The sequence below is a fragment of the Bos grunniens genome, chromosome 11, assembly GCF_055505025.1.
Source record: "Bos grunniens cultivar Pamir isolate PY7600 chromosome 11, Bosgru_T2T1.0, whole genome shotgun sequence".
In the NCBI taxonomy this organism is placed as follows: domain Eukaryota; kingdom Metazoa; phylum Chordata; class Mammalia; order Artiodactyla; family Bovidae; genus Bos; species Bos grunniens.
The window spans coordinates 7,238,045-7,256,426 of record NC_141175.1 but is presented as its reverse complement, the minus strand read 5'-3'; the positions used below and the strand labels follow the sequence as shown (position 1 = coordinate 7,256,426).

At 56.5% G+C, this 18,382-nt stretch overlaps 1 protein-coding gene across 1 annotated transcript in view; it reads left to right on the top strand.

Moving 5' to 3' along the window:
• The window catches only part of NCS1 (neuronal calcium sensor 1), a 52,779-nt gene that overhangs the window by 18,940 nt on the left and 15,457 nt on the right, over positions 1-18,382 (top strand). The window contains exons 2-3 of the mRNA XM_086324514.1: positions 7,860-7,884; positions 17,618-17,756. Coding sequence (XP_086180640.1) covers positions 7,860-7,884; positions 17,618-17,756 — 164 coding nt within the window. The remainder of the gene's footprint in view (positions 1-7,859; positions 7,885-17,617; positions 17,757-18,382) is intronic.

Genomic DNA, 18,382 nt, shown 5'->3' with positions numbered 1-18,382 from the left:
TCGGTCTGGGACAGCTCAGGTGGGGAGTGATCGGGGCTCGGGGAGCTTGTGGTTCCTGGGGGATCAGAGAGAGCCCTGCTCACACAGCCCTCGGGCGGCCAGCCCCTTCCGGTGGGAAACCTCGGAGGCCTTATCGAACGCTCTTTCTTGTCTTCCCATCCCCCTGGTGCCACCCTTCACACTTGGCACAGCAGGTGACGCTGCCGTGAGCAGCAGGAGGGGCAGGAAAACTGAGGCCCAGACCTGGGAAGTGACAGGTCACTCAGGAAGGGAGCCGCAGAGCCCTGAAATCCACAATGTCCCAAGGCCACCATCCTCCCTACGGGCAACTGCCCCTTGGGGGAGGGTGGGCGTCCGTGACCCTGGGCTGGGGGGGCCAGGCTGCGGCGGTGCAGGGGGCTGCAACCTGGCCCACTAGCACGTTCCCTCCCTTCTCTGAAGAAGCTTTGCTGGGAGGGGAGGGATGTGACCAAATTAGGGCCTCTGGCCACTGCCGGGTGGGGCCCAGATGGGAGGATGGGAAAAGGTTGGCACAGCCCTGGGCTGGGGTTGGGGTCTCCGGGTCGGCCCTGGATGGTGGGGGTGTTCTTGTGTTCTTCAGGGAGCCAGGATGGGTGGGACTGCCTGGTAAGGCAAGAAGAAGGAGTGCTTACAGGTTGGGGACCCAGGAGGGGAGGTCTGGTCTGGGATGGGGGTACATTTGGGCCATGTGGTCCATGAGGGGTCCCTGGGTTGTCAAGAGGAGCTAGAAGTCTGGAGGGAGGGGTGTGGGGTGCATGTGCTGCCACCCCCCCAGAGAGCACAGAGGACGGCTCTAGGCGGGGACTTGGATAACCCCAATATTTGGAGGCCTAGCAAAGAAGGAGGCCCGGGGCCTGGGGGGGAGCTTTGGGGTGGGGTGCACTTCCGGAAGGAGCAGGATCTGTGATGTCAGAGGGTGGGATTCTGTGATGAGGGGTTGCGGGTGGCCAGGTCCAAACGGCCCCCATGTTCTCTTTTTATGTGAGTCAAACTGGAGGTTTTCTTTTTGTGTGAATCAAAACGGAGGCCCCTTTGCTGATGGGTTTTCCTTCAGCCGCCGTGGGGGCGGGGGAGGCATGACCGACATTCTTGCAGCCTTTGTCCCTGCAGATGGAAAGGGACCCCCGCAGAACGGCCCGGGGAGGCCACCCGCAGGGGGTCCTCCAAGCGCCTCTGTGGGGGCTGCAGCCCCTGCTGTCTGTTCCCACCGTGTTTGAGCTGAGCTTCCATCAGGAGAGAGGTATTTTGCTTTAGGGAAATCAAAATCAGACTCAACATTTATCCTGGACTCCAGGGACCGGCTCTCATGTTCTTTCCCAGCAGACAGAGCTGTGGGCAAGGGAGGAGGAGTGCCCGGGAACATGGCTCTGGGCGTGGGAGGGGAGCAGGGGGCCTGGGCGGACCCCCACCACAGCCAGGGATGAAGACTGGATAGGGGGGCAGGGGCTAGGCCCCGCCTTCCACACTGAGCCCCCAGCAGCCCGTTCTAGCTCCGCTGCTCCCGGTGCTCAGGGCAGGTCAGCAGGAGGGAGTCCAGTGGACACCCAGCTGTCTTCTAAGCTGGGAATTTTCTATCCAGAATCCTCCCGATGGCTCTGCCTGCTAGGCATCTGTACCCATCCTTCCGATGAGGACCCCGAGGCGCAGAGAGGATAAGTCACTTGTTTTGGAGCCAGCCAGTCTACCAGCAGTTGAGACAGGCTGCTGACCCAGAGCCTCTCCAAGTTTGGGCCGTGTGGTCTTAAAATACCGGTTTCCCTAATGAGCCTGGAGGTGGGAGAAAGGCAGCTTGTTTTTAAAACTGGCCGGAGCCAGTCGTAATGGTGAAGGTAAACACGTTGTGAGAAATATGTTTTAGGACACGTTCCCAACCCAGCCGAGTGGTGTGGTGACGATGTGGGAATCAACAGGGTCTATTCTCTGCCTCCCACGTCGGGACACTGGGACTGGGCTTTGAGGGTGATACTAGGAGAAGCGTTTGACCACTGGGGGCTTAGCATCCATCTGGGAAAATGAGGGGGAAAAGGGCTTCTCATGAGCCCTTGCTGGGTGCCAGGCGTCACACCGAGCACTCTAACTTCACCCCTTCTCTCAGAGAGAGGCTGCTCTCCCGTTGGTGGCTCAGACTGCCACGTGCAGTGCAGGAGATCCGGGTTTGACCCCTGGGTCAGGAAGATCCCTGGAGAAGGGAATGGCTACCCACTCCCATATTCTTGCTTGGAAAATTTCAAGGACAGAGGAGCCTTGCAGGCTACAGTCTATGGGGTTGCAAAGAGTCTGACGCAAGTAAGCGACTAACACTTTAACATTCACAGATGAGCAAACCAAGGCTCAGAGATGTGAGTTCATTCGCCCAGGGGCACACGGCCAGAGCCTTCTGTGCGGTCTGCCCTATTTTTCCAATGTCCTGTAACCCCTTCTCCCTGGCGTGGCCCTGTCTGCAGCGCCCTGTCTGAGCCTCTGTTGTACAGTTGATGGAAAGACAAGACTCCATGTAAACTGCGCTTTCCACACACAAAGGGGGTTCCCAAAGAGGGGGCTTCCTAGATGGGACTTGAAAAGTGTTGTAGAGGTTACCCAGGTGACAGAGGTGAGGGCGAGGGTTCTGGGCAGAAGGAGCAGCCGGTGCAAAGGCCTGGAGGTGGGACCGATGAGAGAAGCTTGAGGGCGTCACTGGACTGGGGCGGGCAGGGGCCGGGGGTTGGTCGCCCTGAAAATGACCTTCATGCATCCTGGGCCCTGAGCCCTGGGCACGGACCTGCGGAGTCCACGGTGGACGCATGTTAATTTCACACTTGAATGGAGACTCGGAGGGATGGGGGGATGGGACCAAGCAGGGAGCCTGAGCCTGGGAATGTCACTCTAGTATCTGGGCAGAGAGCGAAGACGGAGGGGCCCCATGACTGTCCCCTCGCCCTCTCCTCCCTCCTAGTGCCTGTGGTCCTTGGAGCTGCCGGGGGCGTGGCCCCCCAGCAGGACCCTCAGCTCTTCTGGCGCTGTGAGGGGGTGCACACAGGCTGTGGGCTGATGAGGCCACAGCTTCCCCCCAGCTTTTTGTCTTGAAAGCTCAAGCGCGGCTCTGGGGCCGTGAGCACCTGTGTGTCCGTCGTCTCGATGCGCCAGCTGTCAGCATTTGCCACGTTTGCTTCCTGTCTCTTTCTAAATATGTGCATGTGTATTTCTGAACCTCTCGAGGGAGGCTGCAGGCATCCTGACTGTCACCCCTAAATACTTCAGGGCACATCCCAGGGGAAGAGGACACGGTCCCACGTCACCTCTGTACCGCAGCTGCTCCTAACGAAACGAGCAGTGAGTCTGTCCGGGCATCTGAGTGCCTGCCTGTGGGCAGCTCCCCCCACCATCCCCATCATCTCTCTCACACCCATAGTTGTTGTGGTTCAGTCGCTCAGTCGTGTCCGACTCTGTGACCCCATGGACTTCAGCACGCCAAGGTTCCTTTTCCTTCACTATCTCCTGGAGTTTGCTCAAACTCAGGTTCGTTGAGTCCGTGATGCCATCCAACCATCTCATCCTCTGTCGTCCCCTCCTCCTCCTGCCCTCAGTCTTTCCCAGCATCAGGGTCTTTTCTAATGAGTTGGCTCTTCGCATCAGGTGGCCAAAATATTGGAGTTTCAGCTTCAGTATCAGTCCTTCCAATGAATATTCAGGACTGATTTCCTTTAGGATGGACTGGTTGGATCTCCTTGCAGTCCAAGGGACTCTCAAGAGTCTTCTCCAACACCACAGTTGGAAAGCATCAGTTCTTCACTGCTCAGCGTTCTTTATGTTCCAACTCTCACGTCCATACGTGACTATTGGAAACACTGACTAGATGGACCTTTGTCGGCAAAGTGATGTCTCCACTTTCTAATATACTGTCTAGGTTAGTCATAGCTTTTCTTCCAAGGAGCAAGCGTCTTTTAATTTCATGGCTGCAGTCACTGTACACAGTGATTTTGGAGCCCAAGAAAAGAAAATCTGCCAGTTTCCATTTTTTCCCCTTCTATTTGCCATGAAGTGATAGGACCGGATGCCATGATCTTCATTTTTTGAATGTTGCATTTTAAGCCAGCTTTTTCACTCTCCTCTTTCACCTTCGTCAGGAGGCTCTTTGGTTCCTCTTTGCTTTCTGCCATGAGGGTGGTGTCATCTGCACCCAGAGTAGCTGGTCTTTGACTCCAGATTCAGGACACAAGCCAGGCATTTTGAGTTGCATTTGATGGCCTTGTCTCTTTAATCTTTTTTTTTTGTTTAATCTGGAACAATCCCCTGCCTTGTTTTCTACGTTTTCGCACCAACATTTAAGTATCCTAGACAGTTGTCTTGTCGAATGTCCCACATTCTGCGTTTGTCCGGTTGTATCTTCATGATTAGACTGGGAGCTGGAGTTTGGAGCCAGGCCTGCCTGACCTTTGTGGAGCGGGGGCAGGTGGCCAAGCCCCTCTGAGATCTGCCTGCTGCTCACCCCCCCTGCAACAGACCCCAGGGCTATAGGCAGTGAAGCAGTGGCAGCTGCCGGGCCTGGCATGGGGCCAGGGGATACCTGTTTCCTAGTTAATTAGCTGCATAAAGCAGGGGCAGGGCCTGTCTCCCCCTTCCCAGCTCACAGCCCACAGAGCTTGGCCGCCTGCTAACCACTCTGCGCTCTGTTTTGGGGGCCCTTGTAATGGGGAAAGGGCAGCCAACTGTGTCTGTGTCTTGAGGGCTTATTGGGTACGGGGGCTGGTGAAGGGCACGGGGGAGGAGGTGGAGGCTGAGAGGCCCTGGGGTGGGGCTGCTGCTGGGGAATGGGCAGGAGGTATGGTCAGGAGAGGGTCGGGACTTCTGAGCTGGGAGATTCCAGGGAAGTCTCCTCCTTTGACCTTGAGGGGGGCCTCGCCTAAGGTCAGCAGTGGACCAGCACCCCAGCGCTTGCTACCCTGCTCCTCCTGTTTATATCATATGATGCCAAGGTCACACAAGGTCACACAGCTCATTGGATGACTCGAAGTAGTGGGAGGCGTCCACTTGGGCATCCGTCCTGGGCGCTGAAGGCATAGTCCTTGCCCCTGGCCCCACCCAGCCACCTCAGGTAACTCAGCCAAGTAAGCAGGTCTGCCTGAGCCTCAATCTCCTCATTGGGAAAACAGGATCACACCTATCTATGGGATTTTATGCCTATGAAGAGCACCAAGCAGTTTAATCTTCACAGTTAGCCCATTTGACAGAAGAAGAAACTGAGGCTCCAGTGGGGGGAAGTACTTCACCCAGGGGACACACAGCTAGTAAGCTGCGGAGCTAGATTTAAACTCGGGCTGTCCATTCTGGCTCCAGAGTATGAGACCCTAAGCTCCTGGCTACGCTATGATGGATCTCCTGTGTCTCCAGGTTGAATATTTAAGGATCAGTCCCTTGGCTCCTGCTGCCCTTCTCTACCAAGTATGGGTGGTGAGTGTAGGGCTGCCCAGTCTCTGTTAGACCAGGGACGATTTCCCTCGCCACCCTCCTGCCTGATTCCCTTCCCACTCTCCTGTTGTTCAGTCACTCAGTCATGTTAGACTCTTTGCGACCCCATGAACTGCAGCACTCCCTGTCCTTCACTATCTCCTGGAGTTTGCTCAGCCTCATGTCCACTGAGTCGATGATGTCATCCAACCATCTCATCCTCTGTCGTCCCCTTCTCCTCCTGCCCTCAATCTTTCCCAGCATCAGGGTCTTTTCTAACGAGTTGGCTGTTTGCATCAGGTGGCCAAAGTATTGGAGCTTCAGCTTCAGCATCAGTCCTTCCAGTGAATATTCAGGGTTGATTTCCTTTAGGATGGACTGGTTTGATCTCCTTGCTGTCCAAGGGACTCTCTACCCTCTGCCAAAACTCTTGGAAAACTGCATTCTCTTACACCAGGTCTGGCTGTTCCTGGTAACCTACACTCTCACTGTTGCCTTTGCTGTCTGTCTCTTTTTAAATTGGAGTGTAATTGCTTTACAGTGCTATGTTGGTTTCTGCTGCACAACATCGAGAATTAGCTATTTGTGTCCATGTATCCCCTCCTCCTTGAACCTCCCTCCCCCACCCCATCCCATCCCTCTAGGTCGTCACAGAGCCTTGAGCTGAGCTCCCTGCGTTATGTACATGGCAGCTTCCCGCTAGCTGTCTGTTTGACACACGGTCGTGGATATATGTGAACGCCGTTCTCTTGGTTCGTCCCTCCCTTTCCTTCTCCGTGTCAAGTCCGTTCTCTCCTGTCTGCGTCTCTATTCCTGCCCTGTAAATAGGCTCACCAGTGCCATTTCTCTGGATTCCACATGTGTGTGTTAATATATGACATTCGTTTTCCTGACTGTGTATGGCAGACTCAGCGTTGTGCCCGTGGACAGGGCATCTCCTCCAGCCTCTTGTGGGAGGAGAGTGCTGACCAGGGGGGCTTGACGGAGTCTTGCCACCTGCCCCAGGAGTCTAACCACCAGGGTCCGGCTGTGGGCGGGTGGCTGAGCGACAGACTCGAATGCAGACCCTCGCCCTCCCGCGGCACGTCCTGCCTCCCTTCGTGCCTCAGTTTCCCCATCAGCAACCAGGGCAGAGTGGCGGCTTCCCTGGGAGCATCGTCAGGGCGGCTGAACCGAAGCACAGAGGCCCGCCCTGCTCCAGATCGAGGCTCGTGGTGGGCGCTCGGGACTTGGCAGCTGTTACGAGCTTGCTCTGAATGGTTTCTTGAAAAGTGACCTCGATCGAGTCTGATCAGGCACACATGGTGAGGTGGACCCCCTTGGGCCTCCCTTCCCACATCGCTGGGAAGGGATTTCAGTTCTTTTACTCACCTGACCTGCACCCAACACCCACCTTCCTGTCTGTTCACTCATCCATTCATTCTCCAAGTCTGTACTGAGCACATCCGAGTGCCAGGCCCTGTGCTGGGGGCTCAGGAGTATTCACACCTGTTCTGATTTAATTCCCAGGACAGCTAGTGTGGCAGGCACTGTAATTGTTATTCCCATTTACAAACAGGGAAACTGAGGCACAGAGTGCTGGAGGTGCTCTCCCAAGGTCAACCCCCCACCCTGGGAATGAGTGAGGCCTTAGAGGTGGTTAGATGTTCTTGTTCAGTGACTTTAGAGAAATTACTGGTTTTGTTCCAACCTGAACTGATTCAGTACTTTTCAGAAAAAAACTTTTTTTTTGTTGTTTATTTCACGGTTCAGTAAAGAATGACTATTTGGGCTCAGCTGGAGGTTCTGCTACTTTATATGGCTCGTTCTAGCTTTTTGTTCATGGCTCCGTTCTTGCCTTGCCTGTAAAAAGAACCTGGGGCTGAATGCTTTGAGGGGCTGGAGGGCTGGGTGGAGGAGGGGAGGGTGCTGGGTGCTTCCAGGGCGGAGGAGGGGGTTCAGGTTTTCTGCCCCGGCCCTCCATGTGCTGGCAGGGCGGCTGAGTGCCTGGGGACACCAGTGACTTCTCTGACCATCCTGTCCCCAGGGATGCCAGATGGGGACGACTAATCCTCCGTGTTGGCCCAGGCACGCAGTCCTGCCTGCCCTGCCCAGGACAGCAGGGAGAGGCCAGCCCCTGCCTGCAAGAAGTTGATCTTGACAGTCCTCCCAGCAGCTCAGTGGACATCTGGAAGGGATGGGCCATGGTCACCCCCTGGGGTCAGGATGATCAGACTAAGACTGCTCACCAGCTGGGAGTAGGGGACTGTAGGCATCTTCTTGTTCAGAGCTGGCTGGTGTCCAGAAATGTCCAGACATGGGCAGCATGGCCGTGGGTGGGGGCGGGGAGGGCAGGAAGGAGGCTCCCCTGTGTCTGTCTGTCCTCTAGGACACCTCCCTAAGCTAAAAGGCCACTTTTCTCTTTTCTCTTGCAGTTACTGAGAAGGAAGTTCAGCAGTGGTGAGTAGCCGCATTTTCCTAAAACTGTTGGGTGGGTTGGGAGTGTTGGCTTCGTGCTGATGAGCCGGCAGCCCAGCTGCCCAGGTCAGGGGCACATGGAGGGCCCTCTGAGAGGGGCTTATCCACACACAGGTCCAGGCAGCCTTGGGTTCAGATTCCTTTGTTCACAAGGAACTAACTTAGATCCAGTTGAACTGTGGTTGGGGATGGTGGTGGGTTGGTGGTGACCCCATGGCATCTCTGAGGACCACCAGTGTTAATTTCAGACGCTGCTCACCCGAGGGAGGGGTTTGAACCAGAAAAAAGTCAGGAGACTGGATCCCAGGCCCAGCTTTGTCACTAGATTATCACATGGTCTTGAGAAATCTCTTCCCCTCTCTGGGGTTCATCCACTCTCTCTAGTAAAGCGATTGAATAGATTGGATCAAGGATGGTAGATAGTTTTTTTCTTGAATGCCAGCTCTGATCAGTCCACAGTAGCTGCCTGGAGTGGTGTGTTAAGGAGGATTCTGAGGCCGTACATCATGGAGCAAATGGAAAGTATTGCAGTGAGGCATCAATGAGGTCTGTGATGGATTAGCGATGCCTGCCCCGGGGCGAGGAGGGGAGAATGGTGAATCTGAAGCCCCCAGGGGAGGCTCAGTGTTAGGTGAACCTGAGTTGAGGGTGGATAGGTGAGCAAGGAGGGGAGCTTGGAGACCTTCTAGAAAGTTTGGTGGCTTAGAAATGGACTCTAGAGTCCCAACCTTGCCTCTTCCCATCTCTTTGGCCTCTGAGCCTCTGTTTCCCTGTGTAGGAATAATGAGGGATTGCAGTGGTAGTCCCTGTAAAGGTCACAGCACAGGGCCCAAGGGCTGACAGCCGTTGACGGTGGTCTTCCGTCCACTGTTCAGACGTGCACTCCATCACAGCAGGCCGCGGAGGCCACACCTGGGAAGGCCACAGGCCCCGAGACTCCTGGGGGAGCCCTGCCTACACCTCCCTGACCCTGAGTCCAGGCGGCAGAGGGGGAGAGCTGTGGCTGCCCTGCCCAGCTCGGCTGACCCCTTGCCAGAGACCCCGGCCAGGTGGGCAGCCCCTGGGCGGTGAGCTGACTGCAGGGATGGAGGGTGGGCGGGAGCGATGCCGCCTCTTCCTTCCTTCCCCATGTCCTCCGCCCTGACAGGTGGGCCTGACCCACCTCCGACCTCATTTTCCACTTCGCCACTCCCCCAGGTGGGCGTTCCAGAAATACTCCTGCTTCTAGGTCGATATCCTCCAGGCTCACCCTCCTGGATCGCCTCACCCCGCCTTCCTGCTGTGTTTTTCTTTTGCTTAAAGCCCCTTTGTGGGGACTTCCCCGGTGGTCCAGTGGCTGAGACTCCGAGCTCCCAAGGCAGGGGGTTCCATCCTTGGTCAAAGAACTAGATCCCACATGCGACAATGAAGAGCAAAGATCCTGCATGCCTCGACTAAGACCCGGGGCAGCCAAACAAACAAATGAATATATATATATTAAAAAGCCCCTCATGGCTTCTTACTGCACTTAACATAAAGGCCCAACCCCTTGCCTGGCCCTCAAGGCTCCCCGAAGTCTCCGGCCTCATCTGCTGGTTCACCAGGCACCAGCCATACCAGGCTCCTTCCTGCCTCAGGGCCTCCGTTCCTGCTGTTCCCTCAGCCCCAGATCTTGGCATCTTTGCTGCAGCGTCACCTTGTGGGAGAGGTCACACTGACCACCCTCCCTGTCTCTCCAGCCCGTCCCAGGCTGGTCTTGTCTGGGGCTGACTTTCACTAGCTGCTCCACAGAAGAGGAGCCAGGCCCAGGGTCTTCTGTGACTCTGTGACTGGTCCTGGGCCACGCAGTGAGCAGAAGCAGAGCTGGGCAGGTGCCAGGTCCCCCCGGGCAGGCCCGGGTCCCAGGTGGTCAGGAGCACAAACCAGGCCACAGTGATGCGAGGCTGGGCTGGGCCATGTGGGCTCTTGCCACCCACATGGCTTCATGCTGGTCGCCCCTTCGGCTGCCCCCAGCTCTGTATTCTCAGAGAGGGAGGCTGGGGGCTCAGGGAGGTGGGGCTGGTGTGAGGTCTGGGTCCACAGCCATCCCCTTGACCATCGTGACCATCTCATTTCCTGCCCTGAGCTCCATTCATCACAATGGAAGATTGAAGACCTCGATGGGGGCTGAATAGGAAACCGCAGACAGTGGTCCCCAACCTTTTTGGCCCCAGGGACCCATTTCACTGGAGACAGTTTTCCCATGGACCAGGAAGCAGGGGGATGGTTTGGGGATGATTCAAGCACATTCCATTTATCATGCGCTATATTTCTAATCTGATGCTGCCACTGACCAGACCAGAGGTACCGATCTGCAGCCTAGAGGTTGGGGACCCCTGCCATAGCAGGCCCCAGGCCTTACAATCAATTGTGACATCGTGGTCACCTGGAGAGTGAAGGGAACATGATCCCGAATGGGAGCAACAGGGCATAAATAGTGCCCCCAACACAGTTTTGTGATGAAGAATGTGCGGAGGGAACAGCAGATGGGGAGGAAACTGGCCAGAGGCTGGTAGTGGGTGTGTTGGGGGTGGTGGCCTCACGGATTATGGGTATTTTCTTTCTCTCACATTTTCTAAGTTTTCCGTAACGCTTTTTATTATGTTTATGATAACCAAATAGCCCGATGGCATTGTGACAGAGACAGTGGGCGAGGCAGGAAGAATTCTGCAGCCGGCTCGAAAGGGCCAGCTGTCAATCCTGGATCCTTGTCCGCAGTCACAGCCCTGGGTCAGGAGGCTGCCTCTCCTTAACATCTGTGGGCGCCTCCTGTGGGCCAGGTGCTTAGAACAATCCCGTGACGTCAGGTTAGGAGCAGCCCATTTTACAGATGAAGAAACTGAGGCTCTGAGACACTTGCCTGGGTCACCCAGCTCTGTGTGTGTGGAGTCTGGGTCCAGATTGCTGGCCTACGTGGCCAGGGGTACAGGGGCTCAGCCCTGCCCGCTCTGGCTTTGGCAAATCTTACAAAGCTGAGGGCTGCGGAGGGTGGGAGGGTGGGAGGACTTAGGAGGGGGAGGGGAGAGGTGCAGGGAAGAGGCCCCAGCCACAGGGAAGTCTTTGAGCCCCTCCTCCGGATCGTCTGAAGGCTGGTCTCCAGGGAGCTGGGAGGGGAATGCCATGGGAAAGGAGGTGTTTGAAAAGATAATGGGGAACCGTTTGCCAGGGATGCTGCGGTAGGCAGCCCCAGCTGTGTTTGGCTGATTGCAGCTGGGGGTTATGCTTTCTTCTTCCTCCACCTATTTATTTCCCACTTTTCACACTGCAGAAGGCAGCGTCCGCCACACTTAACCCTTGGCAGGGAGGTGGGTGAGTATGGCAGGACTCGCTTCAAGCTGGGTCCTAGAGAACAAGGCTCTGTGGGATCTGAGAGCAGTGGATCCCAGGAAGGCCTGGAAGGCCGGGCCTTGGGGAATGAGGCCCTGGTGGCCTTGGGGCCGCGGGGCCTGTAGAGAATGGGAAGCTGAGTTGGAATCAGACCCGCGGGTCATGGCCGGTGTTCATTCATTCCCTCATCGCTCATTCATTCATTAATTCACACCCTCATTCACTCATTCATTCACCATCCCTCATTCATTCACTCCCTCCCTCCCTCATTCCTTCACCCACTCGTTCATTCATTAATTCACTCTCATTCACTCCCTTATACCTTCGTTCATTTGCCCACTCTCTCATTCACTCATCCATGCCTTACTCTCATTCATTGGCTCACTTTCATTCACTTACTTCCTTGTTCCTTCATTCATTCACCCACTCCCCCTTTCCTTCACTCCCTCATTCATTCATTCATCTGTTGGTCCATTCATTCAATAAATCTTTACTGAGCACCTACTCTGTGCCAGGCACCTTCCCAGCACCAGAGGCAGTAGGGGCTGGGGGAGACGAGGCGCTGGAATCTCCCGGGGGCCCAGGCTGGCGAAGTGGGGGGCAGACACAGGCTGGTGCCATGGTGGGAGGCGCACAGGAAGGAGTGTTTTGTAAGTGGTATTCAGCCTGCAGTGTTTTTATGAAATGACAGATTTCTCTTCCTTCCCTTTCCCTCTTAAAGAGGCGTCAGAAGGCAGTTGTCGAATCTAGGCTTTTCTTCGCTCATCTCCACCCTGTCGTGGAGAGCTGACTCTCAGGCACAGTCAGCCTCGTCAGACACCTGTGCTCTGGTGGCTGGAAGTCGCGTGTGCGGAGCTCCGGGTCAGGGCTGTGTCCCGGATTCGGCTCCATGGCTTCTCCTCCGATTCCTAAAGGGAGCTAAGACCCCTGCTCTGAGACAAGGTTGTGTGAGGACGCTTCGTGCCTCTCCCCTCCCCCGGCCTGACCTTCACCAGCATCAACGCCAGGGCTTCTGTCGCTTCCGCCACTGGGCTGGAACCAGGCAGAAGGCGCCCAGGAAAACAGGCCGTGGAGGTTTGGGGCCACGGCTGGTGACTGGCCGCACACAGAGGTGGTGGTGGGGCTCCACTTCGGTCCCCCCATTTGCCCACTGTGCGACTCGCTAGGCGTTTACCGAGCCCCTGCTGTGTGTCTTGGGCTTCCTGTGTAGCTGAGTCGGTAAAGCATCTGCCTGCAATACAGAAGACCTGGGTTCAGTTCCTGGGTTGGAAAGATCCCCTGGAGAAGAAACGGCAACCCACTCCAGTATTCTTGCCTGCAGAATCCCATGGACACTAACGGCCTGCAGTTTGTGGGATCGTGAGAGTCGGACATGACAACGCTATATTTATTTTTTTGCTGTGTGTCAGAACACCCTGCAGATTCAGGGTGAACTAGAAGATGTGGGGTTCCTGCCTCAATAGACTCTGTGATGCACTCACTGGCCTGTCATCACAGAGGCTCCGGGCACCACTGCGAGGCCCAGGCCAGGGACAGGGTGCTGTGAGTGTGTGTGCTGGAGCCTGGCTCTGTCTGGGGTGGGCAGAGAGGGCTTCTCTAGGGGAGATGCACTGAAGCTAAGAACAAAAGAGGGAAGGAGGAGGGAAGGAGTCTGCTGGGCTGAAGAAATGCCATGTGGCGGCCCTGAGCCAAGAGGAAATGTAACCGCTCCCAGCCTCAGTTTCCCCATCTATACAATGGGTGTAATAGTCCCCACTTCCTGGGTTTGTTGGGACAATTTGGTGAAATGGTGCCTGGAAATCACATAGCCCCATGTCTGTGCATGCGTGCTAAGTCACTCCAGTCATGTCCAACTCTTTGCCGCCCTATGGACTGTAACCTGCCAGGCTCCTCTGTCCATGGGACTCCCCACACAAGAATACTGGAGTGGGTTGTCATGCCCTCCTCCGGGAAATCTTCCAGGAATCAAATCTGCATCTCCTGTGGTTCCTGCATTGCAGGCGGATTCTTTTACTACTGAGCCGCCAGGGAAGCCCAGGTCCCTGTTGTTAGGAATCCTGGACCACTGGAAAGCAGACACTGGGGAAGATCCTCTCTCTGCTCTGTGGGTCTCCCCGGAGACCTTCTAGTCCTCTGGTCCTCCCCTGGAGTGGCTCTGCCCCAGGGGGGATGTTGGCATTGTCTGGAGACACCTTGGGTTGTCATAACTTGGGGTGGGGATGCTTCTGGCATCTATCAGGGGGAGGCCAGGGAGGCCGTCAAATATTCTATCTCATTGGACAGGCCCCCACGACCGAGAATCATCTGACTCCAGATGTCAATAGTGTTGGTGGAAAACCCTGATCTAGTCTAAGCCATTTATTTTACCAGCAGAGAAACTGTGGGAGATTGCGGGAAAGGGCTTTCCTCGGGCCCCTCTTACAGTGAGACACGATGAGCCAGGACTGGAGCACAGGGCGGGCTCCGGAGCAGGTTTCCAGGCAGCTGTGTGTCTGAGCAGAGAGAGAGGGGTGGTGGGGGGAGAGGGAGGAGGCCCTGGGCCTGTTGGAACCTGAGCCAGGGCTGAGGATGGGGGTGCAGTCACGTATGTCTCTTGTTATCCTGGGATGGAATTCCTGGGCAGGAACTCAGTTATTAAGCAGCGGCTCCCTTGCGTGCCCGCGGTGGGGAGGGGGTGTGTGCCTGGGGTGTGTGTCCCGGCTTTGCCAGCCAGGGGTGCTGAGCTGCACCTCAGAACCGGACCTTGGCAGGAAGTCCTGGTCTCAGAGCCGTGAGGGCTTGAAGAGCAAATTCAGGGCCCTGGGGGCCACTGGAGCGTCTGGGCCCAGACTCCTCTCTGCTTCAGTGAGATGGGGTGCCCCCATCTTCTGATGATGGGGTTACAGTATTTGGAGAGCAAGCACTTGCCTTTCATGCAGCTTGGCTCGCAGGAGAGGCGGATGAAGAGCAAGCCTGGGAAGCAGGAGTCCCGGGACGGAGCCCAGTGTCTGCTGTGTGACCTTGGGCCCGTCTCTCTCCCTCTCTGGGCCCCCTGTTTCACATCGATCCATGGCGGGGTGGGAGTGTACCTGTAGTTCTCTAACCATCTGCCTGGAGTTCTCAGATTCCGACGAGGGTCTCCGGGGCTCAGGAAGAATGCCTGCGACACCTCGGCTCTTTTTATTTATTTTATTTGTGTTTATTCATTCATTCATTCATTGAGCTCAGTGGACATTTACTGAGCCCCCGTTACGTGCAGGCCCTGGGCCAGGCACGGGGGCACTGTGGCGTCAGGTTCGCAGTCGGATGGGGGACACAGCCTGAAGGTATGTGTGGTACGGTGTCGGTCCTGCTGCTCTGGGGTCTTTCCAGGGCTGGGGGAGCAGATGAGCAATGCAGCCCCTGGGGGGGCCTGGGCAGACTTCCTGGAGGGAAGCTGGGACCTGGTGGATGAGTGCGTTAGCCAGGTGAAGAGGAGGAGAAGGAGGTGTTTTGCAGGCCCAGGAACCTGCAGGTCTGAAGACCGGGGGGGTGGCTGGCATGGACAACTCTGGAAAGTGCCGCAGGGTGTGGAATATGGGCCTTGGGGGGACAGTGGGCAGGAGAGGCTGGGCCATCAGGTTGGGGTGGGGCTGCTGCTGATGGCACCAAGGAGGCTGGGCCTCACAGGGACAGGGACAGTCTCTGCCAGGGAAACTAGACACCCGCCCCCAAGCCCAAGGTTCCCTACTGAGGCCAGCCTCCCTGCACCCCCAGGAAAACTGCAGGGCCCCTGCTGCCAGCGCCCCCTGCAGGCAAACACAGCACTGCCAGCTCCCTGCCCACCGCCCCGCCTTCCTCTCCCAGGGGCCAGGCAGCCACAGGGACCCGGCCAGGAGAAGGCTTTGGGCACCTTCAGGTCTCCCTCTATTGTTTTTAATAATCGTTTAGAATCACTCAAGTAACACACAGCCCCCTGGGGGGGAATGGGAAGCGCTGGGGGACACCAGGGGAAGTGTGGCCCCCATCTGGGTCTCCAGGGCCTGCTGTGCCCCGATGTGGGTCATCACTTCCTGGCGCCAGGCCTGCCCCCTCCTCTTGCCCAGGGACCCATCCTGACCCAGAGCTGAGGGTCACAGACCAGGTCTCGGCTCCGAAATGCTCCTCCCTGGCTCTTCATCCTGGCCCAGGCGTGGAGATTTGTGCCTGGAACACACACCTGGGAAGGATGCTTTGTGGGGGGGACCAGCCCTTTCCTGGTCCCTGCTGTGGGAGGGGCCCTGGCCTCAGTGCCTTCATCTGTGAAGTGGGGTCACTGAACCCACTGAGCAGGGCTGAGTGGCGATTGCAGGAGGAAATGTCCACGAAGGCTTAGCCCAGTGCCCAGCATGGGGCTGTTGTCAAAGGTAATGAGACAGGGCAACTGAGCCTGGACCGCCTCCCTGGGCCTCTGGCCCCTCGAGGTGCCCCAGGGGGTGGGTGGGAGGGAACATGGAGGCCCAGCCTCCTTTATGACCCTTTGCTTGTGATGGGCACTGCCAATGATGAGAACTCACACCAGCTGGATTCCGAGCCCTGCTCCATCTCCTGGCTTCCTCCCGGCCTCTCCTTCACCCATGAAGGAACACTGACATGTTAGCAAGAGTCTTGCTTTCTTTCTGATGTCTGACCTCAATCACTTAGGTCCCAGGCTTCCCTGGTGGCTCAGATGGTAAGGAATCCGCCTGCAGTGCAGGAGACCCAGGTTCGGTCACTGGATGGGGAAGATCCCCTGAAGAAGGGAATGGCAACCCACTCCAGTACTCTTGCCTGGAGAACCCCATGGACAGAGGAGCCTGGCAGGCTACACTCCATGGGGTCGCAAAGAGTCAGACACACCTAAACGACTAACACTTTCACGATTGCCAAGGCCCCCCTCCTTCCTATGCCTTGCATGTCCCTTCCCCCAGTCCAAGCCCCTCAGATTGTTCTCCAAGGCTGGGGGCACTGTGGCTTCCCCACAGGCTCCTGGTTGGCCCCCAGTCACACGTCTCCAGTAACTTTCCCAGGGCCTGATCGGAGAGTGGCCCCAGAAGACTGGAGAAGGGTGGGGCAGCTGGGGACATCTTCAGGGCTGGTGTCTCTGAGCAGCTGACCCTCTCAGTGGATACTTCATACCCTGCCTCAGCTCCAGTCTAGGCTGCGTGCAAATCTCTCCATGATGGAGCCTCAGTTTCCTCATTTTTGAACTGGCCTTGCGAATTCCTTGGCAGTCCAGGGGTTAGGACTCTGCACTTTCACCGCCAAGGGCTGGGATTCAATCCCTGGTCGGGGAACTGAAATCCCACATGCCACACCATAAAAAAGAAATGGTGGGAGGGCCAAATTCATGACACCTTGCTCGTGGGCCTGTTTGGGTGTCCCAAGAGAATCAGGTTTGCAAAGCTCCCAGCAGACAGTGGCTGAGCGGAGGTAACAGCTGGTAGCCGATAAAAGCTGATCCGTCTCTCTACCCTCATTTCTGCTGGGAATCCTTCTCAGAGGAAGGTATGTCCTGGCTGGGGTTGCCAAGCTCCATGCAGGAGCCAGCTGGTGAACTGATTTAAAAGAGCACTGAGGTCATGATACTAAAGATCCTGCCATCGATTATTTTTTGTGTCCACCCCTGTGCCAAGGATGCTATGTCAGCATCTCGCACAGTCCCTGCATGGCGGATGTGACACCTGTGCCTGTTCGTAGAGGAGCAAGTTAGGCTCAGAGAAGTGAAGCCGCTTGCCCGAGGATGCACAGCCCGCAAATGGCAGAGCCAGGATGCGGGCTGCGAAGCCACGTTGCCATCAGCTGGCCGGCTGTCTGGAGGGTCCCGTGCTGGGCCCTGGGAATGCAGGGGGACAGATCCAGTTGGAACCCCCCGAGGTGCCCTGGGAGATTGCTGGGCTCCTCCTGCGTTGTTTACCCAGTTTCCTGGGAACAGAGGCAGGGGAGCGGGTGTGTGCACACCGGAGGGGGTGCAGGCATGTGGGAGGAGCCAGCTGCTAGGCCCCAGATGGTGGCTCTGCCCACCAGCGCTGCCAGCCTTCCCGGCTCTAGGAGGGGCTCAGTGGAGAAAGTGGGGGAGGCGGGAGTGCCTTGCGCAAGAGTGAGGCTTCGAGGAGGTTGTTTGTGTGAGTTTGGTGTTAGGTGGCCACGTGACTCTCACCCACTGGGAGAGATGAGGCTCAGAGAGATGTGGCCACCTTTTGCCAGTCACACAGCTAACGAGAGGCAGGGGTGGGATGAGCCCAGGCCTGTGATGCCCAGGTCTGTGCTCACGACCCCATGTGACAGTTTCCCAGGACAGGGCCTCCGGCTTCCAGGGCGTTGGGCAGGAGCTCCCAGCAGGTGGTGGTGCTGGAGTCTCCTTCACCGTCTCTTGCCTGGTCTCTACCTCCAGGTACAAGGGCTTCATCAAGGACTGCCCCAGCGGGCAGCTGGATGCGGCAGGCTTCCAGAAGATCTACAAGCAGTTCTTCCCATTTGGGGACCCCACCAAGTTCGCCACATTTGTTTTCAATGTCTTTGATGAGAACAAGGTGAGCTGGTGATTGACGGGTCCTGCACCAGCCCGGAGTCCCCTCCCACCCCCTCAAAACCAGCCTGGAGTCCCCTCCACCCTCCACAACCAGCCCAGAGTCCCCTCCTTCCTGAGGCGTCTCCACATCCATGCTTACCCGCTGATGTTCCCTTTGGAGAAGAAACACATACACATACACACAAATGCACTCGCCTGCATGCAGCCCACACATGCCTATACACAAACGCGCACACACGCACGCATATACACACTAACACGTGCACTCGTATTGCACACAGATGATGCACATGCATACGTTGCATGAGCTCCAGTGTGCACAAGGCACCCGCAGAGATCCACGTAGGCACGCACGTACCGTCCGCACAGACGTGTGTATACACACATGCTCGCATATACATCTGCTGTGACCCTTTTCTTACAAGGACGAAAGGCAAATGCCTCCAGGGATGATAATAGGAGTTGTAATCATAACAGGCATTTACTGAACCTTTACTATGTACTAAGCCCTTTACGTGCATTGTTTTTACTGAGACCTTACAATCGACTACCAGTAAAGGATGCCTTTTAATTACCCCCATTTAGCAGATGAGGAAACTGACAATCATATACCATGAGATCCTTTGT